Source organism: Haliaeetus leucocephalus, unplaced genomic scaffold (assembly GCF_000737465.1).
Source record: "Haliaeetus leucocephalus isolate CR32 unplaced genomic scaffold, Haliaeetus_leucocephalus-4.0 Scaffold484, whole genome shotgun sequence".
Taxonomy (NCBI): Eukaryota; Metazoa; Chordata; class Aves; order Accipitriformes; family Accipitridae; genus Haliaeetus; species Haliaeetus leucocephalus.
In genome coordinates this window covers 2,163,098-2,180,307 of record NW_010972920.1, presented here as the reverse complement: position 1 = coordinate 2,180,307, position 17,210 = coordinate 2,163,098, and the positions used below count along the sequence as shown (strand labels likewise).

The following is a 17,210-nucleotide window of genomic DNA, read 5'->3' as shown; positions in this document are numbered from 1 at the left end:
GAAAAGCTCTCGGGAAAAATAATCTAAGCCCTTGAAACTTAAGAACAATGAGTAAAAAGAGGAAATGAAAATATGCAGAGACGCTGTACAGCTTTACGCATGTTGGAAAGGAAGTTCTTGGATTTTTCTTGTTTGTCACACGCTGCTGGCTTTGGTGGATGGGTGGTGTGTCTCATGGCCTTTTGAGACTTGCAAGTGTGGAATTCACAATAATCAGTCATCTTGTCGAAGTCTGTGTGGGTTTTTTGAACATGCTTGCCTTGAAACAAACATTGGGCTGTGGTTTCTACTGGGAGCAAGGAATGGAAACTTAATAAACAGTTTTTGTGTACACTTAAGAAACAAGGGCTGTGTATAACAACTTCTTGCTGCCTTTGGTGAGAACTGCCCTCTCCCCCCACCCAAACAAGCTTTAGGAATCCTCCTGGTCCTCTATAACTTTTTTATCAACCTTTCCCAATGTTGTTTTGTTGTTTTCTGCTTTTGCTGTGCAGGGGGGAAAAAAACATGATCTTGTTGCTGGAGATGAGCTGTGCTAGGTGCATGCCATACCAGTTTCTATTAGCTTCCCTTTTTTGATACCTGGGAAGTTGTGTGATGCAGTTGTAGCTCGTATCCTGCATCTGCTGAACAGTAGCTGTACCTTGCTGCCATGATGTTCATGTAATCTTTGATGTTTATTCTCTGGAAAAATCAGTGAGGGGAGCTGCAGTACTTAACCCTCCCTTTCCTCAGCCATCAGTTACTTTCACAGTACGTTGTATCTGCTACTGCTTACATTTAGGATGTCAATCTCAGTTTCATTACAGCAGAACTGTATATCTCTGTAATAGAGTTAAGCAAGGAACACAAATTTGGATAGGCTACCAAGTAATATGCCTGCTTCTCTTTGGCATGGCACTGGATTGAGAGGAGTGCATTGTTAGTGTTAATTCCACAGTGTCCTGCAGATTGGTTGTATGAGACTATTCAGTGTTGCAAGTGTTAACTCTCTTTTAAACTCATTTCTTTAAACTCATTTTTAAAGTTAAGACAAATGTGTCTGACTGCTGCAGAGACAGGTCACAGGAAAACCTTTCCCTCTTGGTTCAGAGTGAAGAGCTTTGTTTGTCACTTGAACACTAAATTGAATGACACATGGCTGTTTGGTGACATTAGACTGTCAGTGCTGCTGATAAGGGGTTTCATTTGAGTATTCTGGAAATCTGTCTCAATAAAGAAACAGTTTGTCACTGGCACATTTAATTGCAGGCATAACACAGATAGCACTGAAGTAAAGTAAGTTTTAAGTGATGCTGAGCCCAAACAGACTGCACTCTGGTTTCTCATCCTGAGGACTAGCTCTGCAGACATGATTCATAAATGAAGTTTCTAGCTGTAAAGGCTCCTCTTGTCAGAGGTGGCAGGCCCAGTGCTCTTAGCAGTAGAAGCAATGTAGCCTGGACTGAGCACTGGGGCATTAAATCTATTTGTATGTTATATATGGTTCCTTTAAGGGTAAGGGTGTGTCAGTGAAATAGTTAAATTTGCAAAGCACTGTGGTTAAATAGAAGGAGTCGAATTCCACCACACTTGTAAGAATTTAACCCACCCTACTTAAACTTTTATTTCCTAGTGCTTAATATTGGTTACCTTTCAATTTTTACTCATGACATCCATTGTCTGAAAGACATATTGAAAAGATAAACTTGTATATTGATACCTTGGTAATGTGCTGTACTCCCCAACAGATGCAAGGGGGGCCATTCATTGAGGAGAGATAAAGTGGATTTTATAAACTGATTACAGTGACCACAGTTCCTAAGAACAGAACCTGCTGTTATGTTATTGAAAAAGAGCCTTGCTTCCAAAGAGTTCTAAGTAATCAAGCATCTATTTAAAGTAGTAAGAACTATGGGAGTATTTAGATACGCTAACTTCTGGCCTTTTATTTCAGTAATTCAACTGTAGACCATTAAAAAAGTTCTGGCTTTCTCAAAGATGTAACAAAACTTAAGCAGTAACTCCCCCGAACAAAACCCTAAGGATAGTTTATAATGAGGAAACTGTGGGCTAAATACTGATTTGTGGTAGTTAATTGATAATCTGAGGAACAGAAGTTGCTTGGCACTGTAACTATTCCCGTGTCATGACTTCTGTACCCACATCCCATACAGGTAGTGTTTGATGATAACATTACTAGAAGAGGATAGATTTAGATTGGATTTAAGGAAGAAATTCTTCACTGCAAGGGTGGTGAGACACTGGAACAGGTTGCCTAGAGAAGTTGTGGATGCCCCATCCCTGGCAGTGTTCAAGGCCAGGTTGGATGGGGCTTTGAGCAACCTGGTCTAGTGGAAGGTGTCCCTACCTGTGGCAGGGGGGGTATCTTTAAGGTCCTTTCCAATGCAAACTGTTCTATGATTCTATGAAATGTTCTTTGAAAAGATAATCTTGTGGAATACAAAGCCTGAGGGAAGTCAGTGTGACCTAATGAGTAACAGCTCTCTGTAGTTGTTTCATTCCAGACTTGCCAGTAGAATTTGGAAATCTAATAAAACGCACCAAACTTTCAGAAAAAGAAATAACTCAGCTTTCCCTTTCCCTTTTCTTCTTCCAAATGAAGATTTTGCTGCAGTGAGCAATTAAGTAGTTATTGCCAGAGGCTGTTCCAGAAAGTTGGTGGTTGTATTCTGCATCTCCTTTATAATACATTTTAAAAAGCAATAACAACAAATCAGAAAATATATTCCAGGACCCTCTTCAGCAGTGTGTGCTTTACAGTTAAGGCTATAGGAAGCTTGTGTTGCTGTTACACTGTGGAGTGTTAATTGATGGTTTAAATGCTTTACAGCTGTCGACTTCTTCAATCAGATTAATATGCTTTACGGAACCATTACGGACTTCTGCACAGAGGAGAGCTGCCCTGTGATGTCTGCTGGCCCAAAGTAAGATTATTTTTTACACATTGTTAAGTGTGCAATTTTTTGAGATGATGTTGCATTTGAAAACTTGAGACTAGCTCAGTTGAGTGCCAAAGATAAGGTAATCTCTGTGGGCGGAAAGGATATCTTCTCTTGTTAGCTGTGGAGGGAAAAAAAAAAAAAATTGAACCTTTGTTAAGGGAGTGGGGAACGGAAGGGGGTTTTGGGGGGATTTTTTTTTTGTTGGGTTGGTTGTGGGTTTTTGTTTGTTTGTTTGTTTTTCTTTTCTTTAGCCTGGGAAGTAAACTGATTATCAAAACTATTTTTCCTTTTTTTCTGAAATGTTAATGAGGACTTCTTAAATTAAGATTTGAAGTTTCTATGTGGAAGCGTTCAATTAGGGCTTACCAAAATATTTTTTTTAGGAGTTTGAGTAGATATTGCAGAAATAAACTTGTCTACAGTTTTTAGTAGTCTGGATAAGAATCCTCTACCCTGTCCCTCAGTTAAGTTTCACTTCTTTGATTCTTGCTTCTGCTTTTGTACAGACATCCAACGTTTGTGTTTTTTCTTGCTCTCCAGCTGCTTAGTGTCATCCAAAGAGGAAAATACCTGTATTTCTAAGCGAGTGGCAAGAGAGGGCACTGCTTCCTTCTAAATTACTGTATGATCTTAAATAAGCAATAAAGAAAAGCAATCCTCTCCTCCACTTCCTCCTCTTTTATAATGACATTTGTTGTTACTGTCTGAAGCCAGTGATCGCCAGCCATTGTGGTGGAGACCTGAGGACATGCAAAAGGGTGCTGCTGGGAGGGCAAGATGGAGGGGGCAGGAGCTCTGCAAGGCGAAAGCAGCCAGATGGACCAAGAAAAGCTTTGGTGCTACGTTCTTAAACTAAACATGGACGCTGCTGAATGCCAAAGCCAGTGTGGGCAGGCAGACCTGCTGCTGCAAACCAGGGAGGGGTGAAAATACAAAAGGAGTAGTTCACCATTATGCAAAAGAACTTTGGGATAGGCTTATGCAATAACATACCCCATTGTCTGCTTTGTGCTTTGGCATGCAGAACAGACTCTTATTTATTAAATAAGAACATGAAAATATTTCTTTGCTTTATTGTTTGTCTGCTGACAAGCAGTTATTTGGGGGTGGAGGTTAATTATTAAAGGCTTAGCTGTATGCTTGCCACACTAAACAATTTCTTTCTCTCTGAAGAGACTGATAACCGTTGACAGAAATATATGTCGTACTCAAATAGTTATGAAGCAGGGTAGAAAAGAGATGTTAGAGGCTGGAAGATGTGTTCTGCCGAAGTTTAAATTAGGTGATCTTGTCTCTAGGATTTGTAGAGCATTTCCCAAACTCTGCAGCCCTCGCCAGTGCTCAGGGATGGGTCTTGTGAAAGGATCAGAAACCTATGTGCACGTGAGGGGCCGAGGCCAGGCAGGCACAGGAATGGGTCATTTGTGAGGCTGGTGCTGACCGGCAGTGGAGCATCTACAGTGTTTTTTTTAGTGTGAGTGAGTGTGGCTTTCTTTCACTTAAAAGGTGGCTGGCAAAATTTTTTCCAGGGAAGTACTGCTGGAAAACCTGTCAGCATGAAAACACGGATATTTACAGATTTTTCTTTTTTTTTCTTTTCTCTCTTTCTTTTTCTCTTCTGGCTCAAGCTATATTAGTTGAAGAGGCATTGAGTCTTAGGTGCTCATTAGTGCTTTTAGGCTGAAGGTTGCTGTCTGCTCACATCCATGGCTGAGCTACCACCAGTATTGCATCCTCATCTATTTCAGACGAAAGAGTATGAGTTAGACTCTGCAACAACTTACATAGGGTCATTTGAAACAGGTTAGACAGCCGTAGCATGAGTAGCTGGAGAGAACCAAAAGCAGCAAGCACTTGACGGCTCTGAAGTCTGGTTGTTGCATTCCCACTGGAAAAGTGTTTATGGTTGATGTATTAAAAAAGGATTGTAAGGTGCTGGTGCATACACAGGTAGCTGTTGAGAACTAGTCATGGCTCAGTTAAAATTTTTATAGCACAACTGACAAGCTTCTAGCAGTCTATGGAAAAATTAAACCAAATGTCTTAGGTGAGAGGGCAACCAGAGCAGAAGTGTGATATTTCCTGTATCCACTGCCTGGTACTAGTGTTTTGCCTTTAAAACCCCTTTAAGAGAAGAAAAGAAAAAAAAAAAAAGACCCTTGGCAACAGACAGGTCACCTAGGTTCATGTGTGGTTTTCTGCTTTATTTTTGATACAGGGAGGGTTATCTTCTCTAAAGGGCTACCTTTAAGCAAACGCTTGTGGCTGTATGGCTAGTTCTGTGACCAGCTGGTTCTTTTTGGTAGCAGTCTTAACAGAAGGAATTAGCTGAGGCAGGTAAATCTTTGTGTGCTGTGGGATCACTTTCATTTCTTCTGAACTTGTCTTTATTGGAAGGATTGCTGACTTAGCTTTTATCAGGGCGTTAGTACCCTGAGTTAGTTAAGGATTAACATAAAGGTCAATAACAGATCTGCTTCTCCTGTTGTGCAGCTCGTTGTCTAACAATTTGAAAAAAGTACTAGTTTATTCCAAAACATATGATTACTCATGGTAATGTTCCATTCTTTTCACTTCAGCAAAGACCAACCATTTCTTACCAAACACCCTGGTTGGTTATCACTTCTTGCTATTCTTTTATCAGTTGCAGTATCGCCATGAGTGCAACAGGCATGATAGTAAGTTAAGAACCTGCATAGGAGTAATACGTTTATTAACCAGCACTGGGTGAGAGGAATTTTCTTCATTTTCCTCCCTGGTTCTAAGTCCTCAATAAGAGCACAAAGGAGGGTTCATGGCTGCTGCATTTTTCAAAGCTGGATGTGTGAACTGGTGCTCTAAAATCCATATTTAGGCATTTGTGTGAGTGCACTAAGCTCACTCTTAATTCTCAACATCCTTCTGATTTTCCTGAGGTTTCTTGGTCCACAGTGCTTCTGTCTTCGTTTGTTCAAATCAGAATAGCTGGGCACTCTGCAGTGGACAGCTCCTATAAATCCTACAGGGGTGTAACACGGTGTAATTGCATGTTTGCATGCTGCCTTCTGCCCAGTGTGTCTGCAGCAAAAAACCCAAATAAATAATATAATCAGGCCTTTGAAATAGCCTGTGTTTCTTAGTAATATCAATCCTTTTGCCTTTTTGTGATACTCCACTCGGTGCCTGTGTCACTTGATGAGTGAGGGACAAAACAGAGTAAATATTTTTCAGCTCTCTGATGTAATACAGTTTTGCTGAGATTTAGAGTTGGTAGGTCCAAATAAATGTCTGAGAATCTTTTAAAAGGCATTGCTGAGCCACTGCATTTTATTGCTGTTGGACAAGGTAACAGCTTTAAGTTTAGTCAAGCTGTTTTTTGTTTGGGGGGGGGGTGGGGTTGGCCACGTATATGTAATTGTGAGGTAGAGAATCTGGTCCTATGATTGTTTATAATTAGGGGTATTTTCTAGCATGAGAAGCATAGTTGGGTTTTCTGTTTATAGATGGCAAATAACTTGTGTTTATTAGTATGAGGGAATTGTACCAGACGTTTTAGGGTTTCTTAGCTTTTTCCCCTGCACTTGCTGAATTGAACTGTGTATTTCTTGCTCTATCCTGTTTTGCTCTTAAAAACCTCCACTAAACTGTAGAGGTTTCTAAAAAATGTATTTTCTGTAGAGGAACTGCCTACCACGATAAGGTGAATTTGTTTCTATCACCAGAGCTGTAGGTGTTGTGCTCATGCCCTGGTTTAAGCCCAGCCTGGAACAAACTCAATACAGCTCACAAGCTTGAGCTAGAAATGTGATTTTACCCTTCGTTTCCTGTAGCAGTTCTAATGACTAATATGTGGGAGTTTTTGTGTGTGTTCAGTTATCTTTTTTTGTGTAAGAAGTTGGGCTAGGATTCTTGATTTGTTTTTGGTGATGTACCTAATCTTGTAGGAAGAGTTTGTTTTCCTCTCCCTGGTGAACACCAAGCCTTTTGACATCCTAGGAACAACCGTGAACATTATGCCCACTGCATGGAGCATGGGGTGGTTGCTGGAATACTTTCAGATACTCTGTATGACTTAATTTTTGTTGGGATAGATCTGCTTTTTCTTAAGAGCTGTGTTACTTAAGGAGATGTTCTATGACATTGGTTCCTCTAAAAAATACAGAATTAACCCGTAGTATTGGGGGGGTGGGGAAAGAGGGAGGCTTCTTATGTTTATATGTTATTTGGGTAAGATTTTTAGCATGTAATTTAGTTTGTTGTCTCACTCGGTGTCTCCAGACTGAACCTGGCACTTCAGCTAAGTGTTGACATTTGTCCTATGTTAATACCTCTTAAATTGAGGAATACTGATTTTTTCAGAAATCCAGACACTTGTGGTCCATTCAGCAAGTATGGAATTTTTGCATGTGTTTTGAGATGCAATTTTAAAATGCTTTCAGACCCTCTGATTTGTTGCCATTATAAAAATGGGGTCTTTTTATACCATTGTGAGCAGCACGCTCATAATTACTCCTAAAATTTGTTTATTGTGAAAATGTTCTCCCAGTTACTGTTCTGACAAAACTGAATTTGCTAAACAAAATTAGAAGGCAGATTTATTAGATACAGTTAAGCTTTTCAAAAAATGATGTGTGTGATCTTTAAAATAGATGATCTTCTCCAGTGTCTGCACAGTCCTAATTGGAGATAGCAAGGGAAAGTTTAAACTGTGATGGTTGCAGCCCAAAAGGTGTGGTAAGCTACTATTGTACTAAGAAATAACAACCAAATTGAGCATAGTATCCTCCATGAAAAGAAGAAATATTAACCATTGATAACATCTCTTCTAATTCTTTTAAAAAAAGAACTGAGAGAAAACTTTGTAGATGAAGTGGCTATGTTTCCTGTAAAAGCATGACTGAGCTGACATCACTTTCCTTGTATATTTTGTTTTGGTTGTTCATTAATTTTTAAAAATTTTATATTTTTAAAAGAGGAGTGTTGCAGCTAGTCTGAATCATTGTTCATTTGTTTCTCTGGGATGATTTCAGAGGTGCAGAGCTCAGCAGTCCTTTTTGATTCTGGCTTGGCAGCAGGCTCGCCCCACAGATAGCCATTCTGCAGCGGTGCTGGTTGGCTGAGAAAGGCTGGCTGATTTAAAACCAACATAGGAGATTATGCTGTGTTCAGATCTGAAAGAGAGGGCTATGCACAGCTCTGTGCTGATGAGAAGAAACTGCTCAGATGTTACAGATTGGCAAGGAATACTAAGATACATGCATTTGTACTCGGCAAGACAAAGAAATGCTGTGGTTCACTTGAAGGCTTGTGTCCTCAGACTCCCAATGTTAAACATGTTTGGTTTTTTTAAGCTGTATGTTTGAAAGATTAGCCATCTTCTCCTGTGTCTGGACTTGTGTCAGTTGCATTCCCCAAGCCAGTCAAAATATCTAATTTTCCATTCTAATTTAATGAGGACTTGTTTCTGTCTGGTTGTGCCTGTAAATGGATGCTGGTTAATAAACTTTTCCATGGCTTTTTCAATTCCTGAAGTTAAAATGGTAACCGTAAAATGAATGTTGCTGGAATCTGCTCATTAAATGTGCTACGTAAAAGATGTCAACATTACTAGCTCTGTGATTGGAAAAGGATAAAAGGAGCACACGTTTTACTGTTCTGTAGTCATGTCAGTGGTTTGTAAAGGTGTGATTACCTTACCTACAGATGGAAAAATTAAGCTAAAAGACAGTTACAGGCTTGCAACTATCAAGTGGGTCAGTGGTATAACTGGAAACAGAGATTTTTCTGAATCTTGGTGCGCTGCATGGTAGCGCTAGACCTTCAGATACGAACCTTTTCTAAGGAGGACTATTAAGTGTAGAAGTTTTCTTCTGACTCTTAGCTGAAGCACTTCATAGCAGCTTCCAGTTTTGTAATAGTATTCCTTGGCTTTAACCCATCTCTGAATCTCTTCCGTGTCTCTAATACAATCATAGTTTGGGATCTCTGGCAAGAGCTAATGTAGTTTGGTCTTCAGTTACGCAAAATCTATAAAGAATATGTTTAAATGTAAAGAAATTCCATAAATTTTAGTGGTCTAATGTGTCTGGCTGGCAGCTGCTGCAGATGTTGAGCATTGCCACTCGCTGTGCAGTTGTTCTCTGCCAGTGGAGGTGAAGGGAAGCCCATTGCTAGGGCTCATTGGGTGAAATTTCACATTAGAGGTCGGTCAGGTGCCTTCACTGATGTGAGCCCTGGAGCTTAGTTTTTATTTGTGTGAGAATCTCGTGTAACTTTTTGATGTTTCACTTCAACAGGTGGTAATGTTTTTCTTTTGGAGGGGGAGAAAGGTTTAAAAAAGAATAAGTAGCTGTTGGCCTTTCAGGGTGTGCAAACGTACTCATACAGCACCTTTTGATGTACAGGGATTATTTAGGTTTGACTGCAGGCTGCCACGTGCATTTAGGCAGGAGCGTTGCAACCGAGGATGAATTGAATTGTGCTATAAAGGATGAAGCTTTTGAAGGCTTTCACAGACTTCAGAAGAGAGTCCAGCTAAAGCAGGATTGTAGTGGGGAGGTGGGGTACAGGGCAGCTGCAGATGAGTCGGGAACGTTTGGACCTTGGTTTCAAGGAAGGGCTGAGGGAGGGTGTGGGAGTACGGGGAGTGGAGCAGGAAGAGCAACCTTCCAGGCCTTGATATGAATGATTCACTTGTGTTAAGAAATGTCTTGTTGTTGTCGTCCCAACCCAGATATGAGTACCACTGGGCAGATGGGACAAACATAAAGAAACCAATTAAGTGCTCTGCACCAAAGTACATTGATTACCTGATGACTTGGGTCCAGGATCAGCTGGATGATGAAACGCTATTTCCTTCTAAAATAGGTAAAGTAAATAAGTAAAATTGAACAATGTATTTGGGTTACAGTTGTACAGGAATATTCAAATCTCGTACCATTAAAGGGTCTCCTAAGTGACTGACGAGTAGGGCAACTTTAAAAGGTTACATTATACATATAAAGGCACTTTTAAGATAAAATTTGTGGTAGCACATGAACTCTAATCCATGTGTTAATTCTCCTAATAAACATCTATCACAATTCTGAATGCAGGAAGTACTGTTTCTATTTAATAACTGACTGTGTTGATCAAATCTGATGTTTTTTCATTTTGAACAGTGGGTTGTTTCCTTAGAAATAAGGCAGAGGGTCTCTTACACTTACAGCCAGTAATTGGTACAAACTGGCAGCTTTTTGATGCAGGAAAGATGTTTGGTCCTCACAAGGAACTTACCTCCAAAGAAGCTGAATTGCATCTTTGATCTTAAGTTAATGATTTTTTTTCTTTTCAAGTGAAGATGAAAGATGTATGTTTTGAAGAGGTTTCTTTCAGAAAAGTGAGAGGAAAATAATGAACAACCACCAGTTCGGAAATGATAACGAGAAGAAAACCCCGCTTCTAGAGGCACGAAGGACTATTTGTTCTAAAGCTAATTGGCAGTTTTCCAGTACACCACTACTCATAGGCTTATGATCCGTTGTGGAAAAAGGGAGATCTCTTAATTGCTTTTATTTTGTGAATAGTTTCTGAAGCATTTGACACACTTTCAATAAGCCTCTTAGTGGCATTTGTTTTTACTTAGAGTTAAGCAGATATGCAGAGAATGTTGGTTAGTTTGGAAAGAAGTGACAAGAGCCGAATCTTCCTTGCTCAGTAGATGCGAGCATGGTTTCTTTGCATAACTATGGCATTCGTTTTGGTGTTTCAGGGTGGAGTTGAGAGCTGGGGTAGAAGTCTCAACTACTAATAGGAATGATATTAAATAGTTACAGTTAATATTAAAGTTGTGTTCAAAAGACAACATGAGGACTTGATTCCTTTAACTGCAGCATATACTTTGCTGAAGACTTTTTTCTTTTAACAGGATGTATTTTTGAAAGGTAGTGATTTAGAAAGAGACTTAAAGGCCACAATGAATAACCAACTAAATATGAACTACCCATGCAATGCAGCAGCCAGTGAAAGAAATGATGTACGTGTAAGCAGGCCAAGCTTAAGTAGGAGTATGAAAATTTAATTTGCTAGGGTTTTAAACCACTGGTGAGATCATGATTGGCCTACAGCATCCAGCTTGGGCCTCTGGCCTTCAGACAGGACTTCAGCAATTGGAAAGACTGCAAAAGAACTAAGCTGACTGGGAAAAATTGCCATGTGATGAGAAGCTAGACAGGTTTAATCTTCTTTTTAGATGGTTAATACATATCTTTTTTTAGCCTGTGGATGTGTCAACTAAAGAGATTATTGCTCCCAGTAGCTGGTTGCTGTTTCCTAACCAGTTCTAATAAAACTTGTGCACTGACAGAGATGTGCTTTTAAAACTGATTTTACCTGTCCTGGGTCATTTTCACTGAAAGGAGCATATTTCGGAGTACCTCAGCAGGCAGTTAAGGAAGCAGTAGCCTCTGGCTAAGGAATGGCAATGAGCAGGATGGAAATAGGAGTCTTATTTGCTGGGCACGAGGCAGGTGGAAGAGAGCCTATTTCTGATTTCACTTTAGCCGAGAGAAGTGTAAAACTCGATGGCTGATACCAAAGGTGGTTTCGGTTACCTACACAAAAGTATCTGGTGTCCCTTGGAGTACCCTGTGGTATGTTGAACACGTGCAGAGAGCCATTTGTGAGACTCAGAGCCTGCAGGAGACTTCTCCTTTTCTGCATTGGCAGTCAGAGACCGGGCAGGTACTGAGGGGGCATCTATAAGCACATAAAGATTACCTGTGTTTGGGTATCTGAATCCTACCACAAGGGAGGAATACTCTTGATCAGAGAAGGCTCTTCAGGAAACTGAGCTGAGACATAACAAGATGTAGTAGCTGGAAGCTGAAGCTAGGAGGATTCAGCGTAGAAATGTGGTCAGATTTGTCTTGGAAAATGTTCAGGAGCCACAGGTCTACTGAAGGGAGGGAAGCCTCCCCTCTGGTCTTTGAATGAGCTTGTCGTTGCCCTTCAGCCGAACTACATGGTGTGATTAACAGACGGAATTGCTGAGTGAAATGGAACAGCCCTTCTTGTGCAAGAGATAGGGTTGGGTTATAATGACTTTCCAAATACATGAACGTGGCATGGGCATTTAAAAATAACCCATCTGTTTTCTTATTTCTAGGTGTACCGTTCCCAAAGAATTTCATGTCAGTGGCAAAGACAATTTTAAAGCGTCTCTTCAGAGTTTATGCTCACATTTATCACCAGCACTTTGATCCAGTGATCCAGCTACAGGAAGAGGCACACCTTAACACTTCTTTCAAGCACTTTATATTTTTTGTTCAGGTGAGTGTGGCAGGAGCGCTATGGTTACAATTATATTCTGAAAAAAGTAATGTATCAAAGTAATGCCCCTTCAGTTTCTTAACAGCTGGAGTATTTGTAGGAGAGTCAACACCTCCAGGACCCTAAGATAGTGTCTTACTCCATTTTTATGTTGTTGGAAGTATTCAGGGAATGGAAAAGTTTTCAGCGAAGCATTTGTTTGCTGCAAAATTGAATACTGAAAAGTATTCCCTACCAAATAAATCAGTAGAACAGTAATTCCTAACAAAAGAAAGAGGGAGGACGGCATCTGAAGCTAGATTGAAAAGCGTGTGCTTGCTTCAGAGCTACGTTTCTCCCCTCCCCTTGTAATAAAAGAGCATCTTCTTACGTTTCCTTCCTTTAAGTGGGGGAAAAAGCTTTCGGCAGTCGAACACTGCTATTCAGCTAACGGCAGACAGGCAGAAAATGCTATAGTGGCTAAGCCTGGACTCGAAGAGCCTACTACTGAATAACTTCTATCTGAATAAGACTTCTTACCTGAGCTGCATATGTAAATTTCTGTATGTATGTCTTTTCTCCTCATCCTTGTTACAGGAATTCAACCTTATTGATAGAAGAGAACTTGCACCACTTCAAGAACTGATTGAAAAACTCACCTCTAAGGACAGATAAAAGGAAGAGCATTTCTTGAAGTCACTTGTTTCTTTAAGCAAGCGTGTGGTATTTGTTTTTTGTTCATTTGTTTTTTTAAAAAACAAAACAAAACCCTGTGCTGTTACTAATGGCAGCCAAGATCTACTTTCTGTGCTTTTATTAGGGGAAATCTTTTACCTGTTAGTGACACGTGGTAAATAGCTTTTTTTTTTTTTTTTTATTGTTGTTATTCATTGTGGAATTTTAGCAGGTGCTGAGTGTTTATAAAGGAAACATGCTTGGTTGGGGGATTGACTCTGCTGGTGGATGGGTTCTTGTATTGTGTCAGTGGTAGCCCATTCTCATGAAGTCCCTAAAAGACTTGCTTACATTCTCTAAGTGCCTTGGCAGACTCACTTCTGAGGTGCAAAGCACATACAGTACTGAACATTGCTGGAAACAGAAAATATGAACTAACACCCAGGACACTTACTGATACTTGTTTTAGAAAAATATATATATGCTTACACTAAAAAAAGCCATAACTTACTGAAATCAATGATCTCCAGCTTTTAATACAAATATTTGTCTTATTTTTTTAGAGATTAATATAGATTTTTTCAAAACTAGATATTTCTTATAAAGAAAAGTGATGGTGAAGTTCTATTTGCTAAAGCGAAATGATGAAGGCGGTGTCAAAATTACAAAGAACCTGTGCTTAGTAAGTAGTTACATTTCTGTTGCCATTGGTTTTGGCTTTTCATAGTTGCTTTTATTTTTTTGACAGGGAAGCATCAACTTGGGTCAGTCACTTCTGTTAAGTTTCCTAGCATTTGCCAAATGAACGGTTAGTTTGCACAGATACAGTTAGGGAAAATATTCAATCTAAAAAAATGCATTGGGGTAATACTAAGAAAAATCTGGCTTGAAGAATAACTAGTGAAATGACGTTCGTAAGTTGTGAACAAAAAACCTGGCTCTGTGCAGGAGCTCTGGTGGCTAGTGTTTTCTGTGGTAGGAAATGTATCTTGGAGGGAATATAATTTCATGGACCATGAGAAAACCTAATCAAAATGTGGCCTTCCCCCACCTGGGTTAGTGTCTTTCCCTCTCTAGCCTTGTGTTTTCTCAAACCAGAAATGAGAATCACCTGTGAGAAGGTAATCTCTGGGATGATCCACAGATGATGACTTGGAAATTTCTGCTGCAACTGTTTCAGTCAGGTTTCCCATTTGCAGAAGCCTGCATGACTAGCTCTCTTGTTCATTTACGGATCTTGTCAAAGCTGTTGTATTTTGGATTCAAAGAAATCTGTATGGGGTTCTGCAATGTGCTATCTCATGATATCAGTAGTTGCCAAATACAGTACACCAGGTGGTCAGTGTTGCCAGGCTTTGATAGATTGTGACTCTGCAAAACCACCATTTGTAGACCTGAGTAACATGAAGATGTTTAAGTGGCTGGTATACGCTAGACTGACTCTTGAGCCTCTAAAATTTGCAGGCGAAGCCAAGGTTAGCGTGCAACAGAAAGGTTGAGGTTATGTTTTGTGCACCTTTGCTTGACTGAAAATGCTGAGTAAAGTGGAAAATACTGTGCAGCAGCCTGCAAAATATGTAAGTGGCCATTAGTATAGCCAGCTAATAAACTTTTAAGCACACTCATTTTTGGGAGACTAGAAACGCTACTTCTGAGTTAAAATTATCTATTTCAGAAGCTTCTGAAGGTTATTTTAAGACCTATGTTATCTTCAATGGAGTTAAATTTCCTAGTCTGTTTCAGCTGCTTCCTGGAGAAGCAATTTAATTTTTGTTATCTCTTCTGTCTCTCTGTCTGTCTGTTTCTCTTCCCCCGCCCCCCTTAACAGACTTGAGAACAATTGAGAAAACCTAGTATTGAGATATTGAGCTATAAACTGGCGTTTTGTACTCATTTCACTGCTTTTTTATTTAGAAATGGAAATGTGGAGTGTTGCATAGTGAAGAATGGTCATGCAGTGGTGTTCATGTTGAATTTAGGTTTGGCTACACTAATGTTAGATACAGAGGCTGCTAGCAGAACAACCTGCAGTTAAGCATTTGTAATTAAAACAGTCCTTGGTTTCATTCAAAGCTTCATTACAGTTCAAGAAATTGTAGAATTTGTTTGGCTCCTTTGCAGATCAATGTCATAGCCCATTATTATCTGCTCAAAGGATAAGTGAAATTTTCAGTTTTCCTTATGTTTTGGCTTTTTTTTAATATCGTACAGAATTACCAAGTTTTCTTAATGTGTGGATGTCCAAGGAAAGGACTTTTATATTGTGTTTTTCTTAACATTGAGTGTTAGGATTGGATTGGTGTTACCACAGTCCACACTGAATCAAGCTGATGATGCGAAGAGAGCTTTCCCTCAAATGTTTTAACAAACTCTTAGTTTAAAAAGGGTGGAGTAAGGTCTTACCCCTTCCCAGCCAGTAAGGATCTTGACTCTTCCGTGTACATACACACACGTGGGAGGAAAAGAGGGGAGATACTCAATGTCTCTTACGTCTTCAGGGAGTTGGGGGTTGGAAAAATATGCACAAGGCGTAAGAAAATTAGAACCAAAAGCAAACAAGAAGCATGAGCAAAATTTCCTTTCCTTTGCCAAGTTGCCTGTTACTGCAGTATTCACCCCAATGCTTTTGTCAGTCCTACTGTTCGTAGGACGTACTTGGTCTGGCAAATGTTGGATTTCCTCATGTAATTCTATTGGCCAGTGGAAGAGTCAGTTGGTGCTGTAGGACCTAAATGCTGCTGTCTGGAGTTGAGTAATGGGTTGATAAGAAAGAAGGAGCTCCCGTGGGCAAAATATCCCATGTGTTGGACTGGGCAAGTACCATCCTGTTGAACAGTTGGAGAAAAAGCGTTCCTTTGGTAAGTGCTATCCTTTTTATGGGCTGTATGGTATGATTGACAAGGTAGCTGGGAATGCAGTACTTCTACGGACCATGTGCATCATTTGTGACGTCTTTGCAGCTGCAGGTTTGTTTTTAACTGAGTAGCATACCTGACATCTGATGTGGACATGACTACTTGAGCCTGGTTTGGCAGCAGTCAGGTGGCAGAGCTAGCTTTGGGTGCAGGGTTGGAGGGCTCTCTTAGCTCAGGACTGAAAAACGCAAAAGGCTGTCGTCTTTTCAATGTTACAGGAGCAGTCAGCATCCACCTGACTATGCAAAAGCAGCTTAACTCCCAAATTTGAACTGCATGATTTTAAACAGAGTCCACTCATGCAGGGAGCTGAATTTAAGAATGTGATCTTAGACACACAGCCTTTTATGCATGCTTCTATCCAAGGAGTGTTTAATGACTGAAAATTTCCAGCTACAGAGGCGTGAAGAGTGCTGCAGATGCAGTTTGATATTAAAAATCCTGTAAACTTTCCAATGAAAACCTCTTTGCTGAGTTGAGTCAGTGCTGCTCAAGAGGCTGCTGCGTGTGCATGTTCGCTGTGCTGATAGTGCTTACTGGAGAGGAGCCTTTTAACCAGTGCTAGAGCTCCTGTTACCACATCGCAGCAAGACACGAGAGTGAGAATGGCAGAAGCCTGCTCCAAGGTGCTAAATAGGAGATATCCTCCGTTAGATTTAAAGCTGTCTCTGGCGTGGTGTCATGTACCAGCACAAAAATCAAAAGAAAAATATTTAGAAGCGAGGATTTGTGTGGAGTGATATCAGTGTGGTAGTTCGCTTTTTTGGCATACTTCTGCTCTGAAAGGTGTTTTTTTCTGTTGGTGGTTTTTTTTTTGTTGGTTTTTTTTTTTTAAAGTAGCCAATTCTAGAAATTCAGAGGCATCTGCTGCAGTTCAGCCAATTAGAATGTATTATGTAAAAAAAAAAAGTCTTGCGTGAATAGCATATTTTTTGTATTTAATATCTGGCAGTAGAAAACACTTTTACAGAATAGTTTCTAGGCATGTAATAAAAGCTTGGAGATCATGATTTGCCTGACAGCTGTATGAACACATTGTTTAATTATACAACACTTGAAAATAACAACATTGAAGATATGTATGCAGTGTTTGGGATTTAGTATCCCTATGCTGTTTATATTTGCAGCTTTTTAATTGTTTTTTTTCTTCAAAAAGATGTGGGACCAGATGTTGATGTGTGTTTACACTCTTGAAGTAAGGGCACATTGAAATGCTAAACAAAAGTTGCCATGTTGTACAAATGGAATCTCCATCCAGTGAATGTGTTTATAAAATAGTGCATTTCTTGGGAGGAAGGGGGAGGACACCCCCTCGCCCTCCCCAAAGAAAACACAGAGAAATGAACCCTGAACAAACCCCGCGCTGCTCTAGACCCACATTACAGACGGACTCTGTTCTGTGTCACGA

General features: G+C 40.0%; 1 protein-coding gene across 1 annotated transcript in view; it reads left to right on the top strand.

The window, feature by feature from the left end:
• Window positions 1-16,624, top strand: part of MOB1B (MOB kinase activator 1B) — a 43,161-nt gene extending 26,537 nt beyond the window's left edge. Inside the window, exons 5-8 of the mRNA XM_010575590.1 lie at window positions 2,834-2,927; window positions 9,658-9,791; window positions 12,070-12,233; window positions 12,810-16,624. Of these exons, the coding sequence (XP_010573892.1) occupies window positions 2,834-2,927; window positions 9,658-9,791; window positions 12,070-12,233; window positions 12,810-12,887 (470 nt within the window). The 3' untranslated portion in view covers window positions 12,888-16,624. The remainder of the gene's footprint in view (window positions 1-2,833; window positions 2,928-9,657; window positions 9,792-12,069; window positions 12,234-12,809) is intronic.
• The last annotated feature ends 586 nt before the right edge of the window (window positions 16,625-17,210 follow it).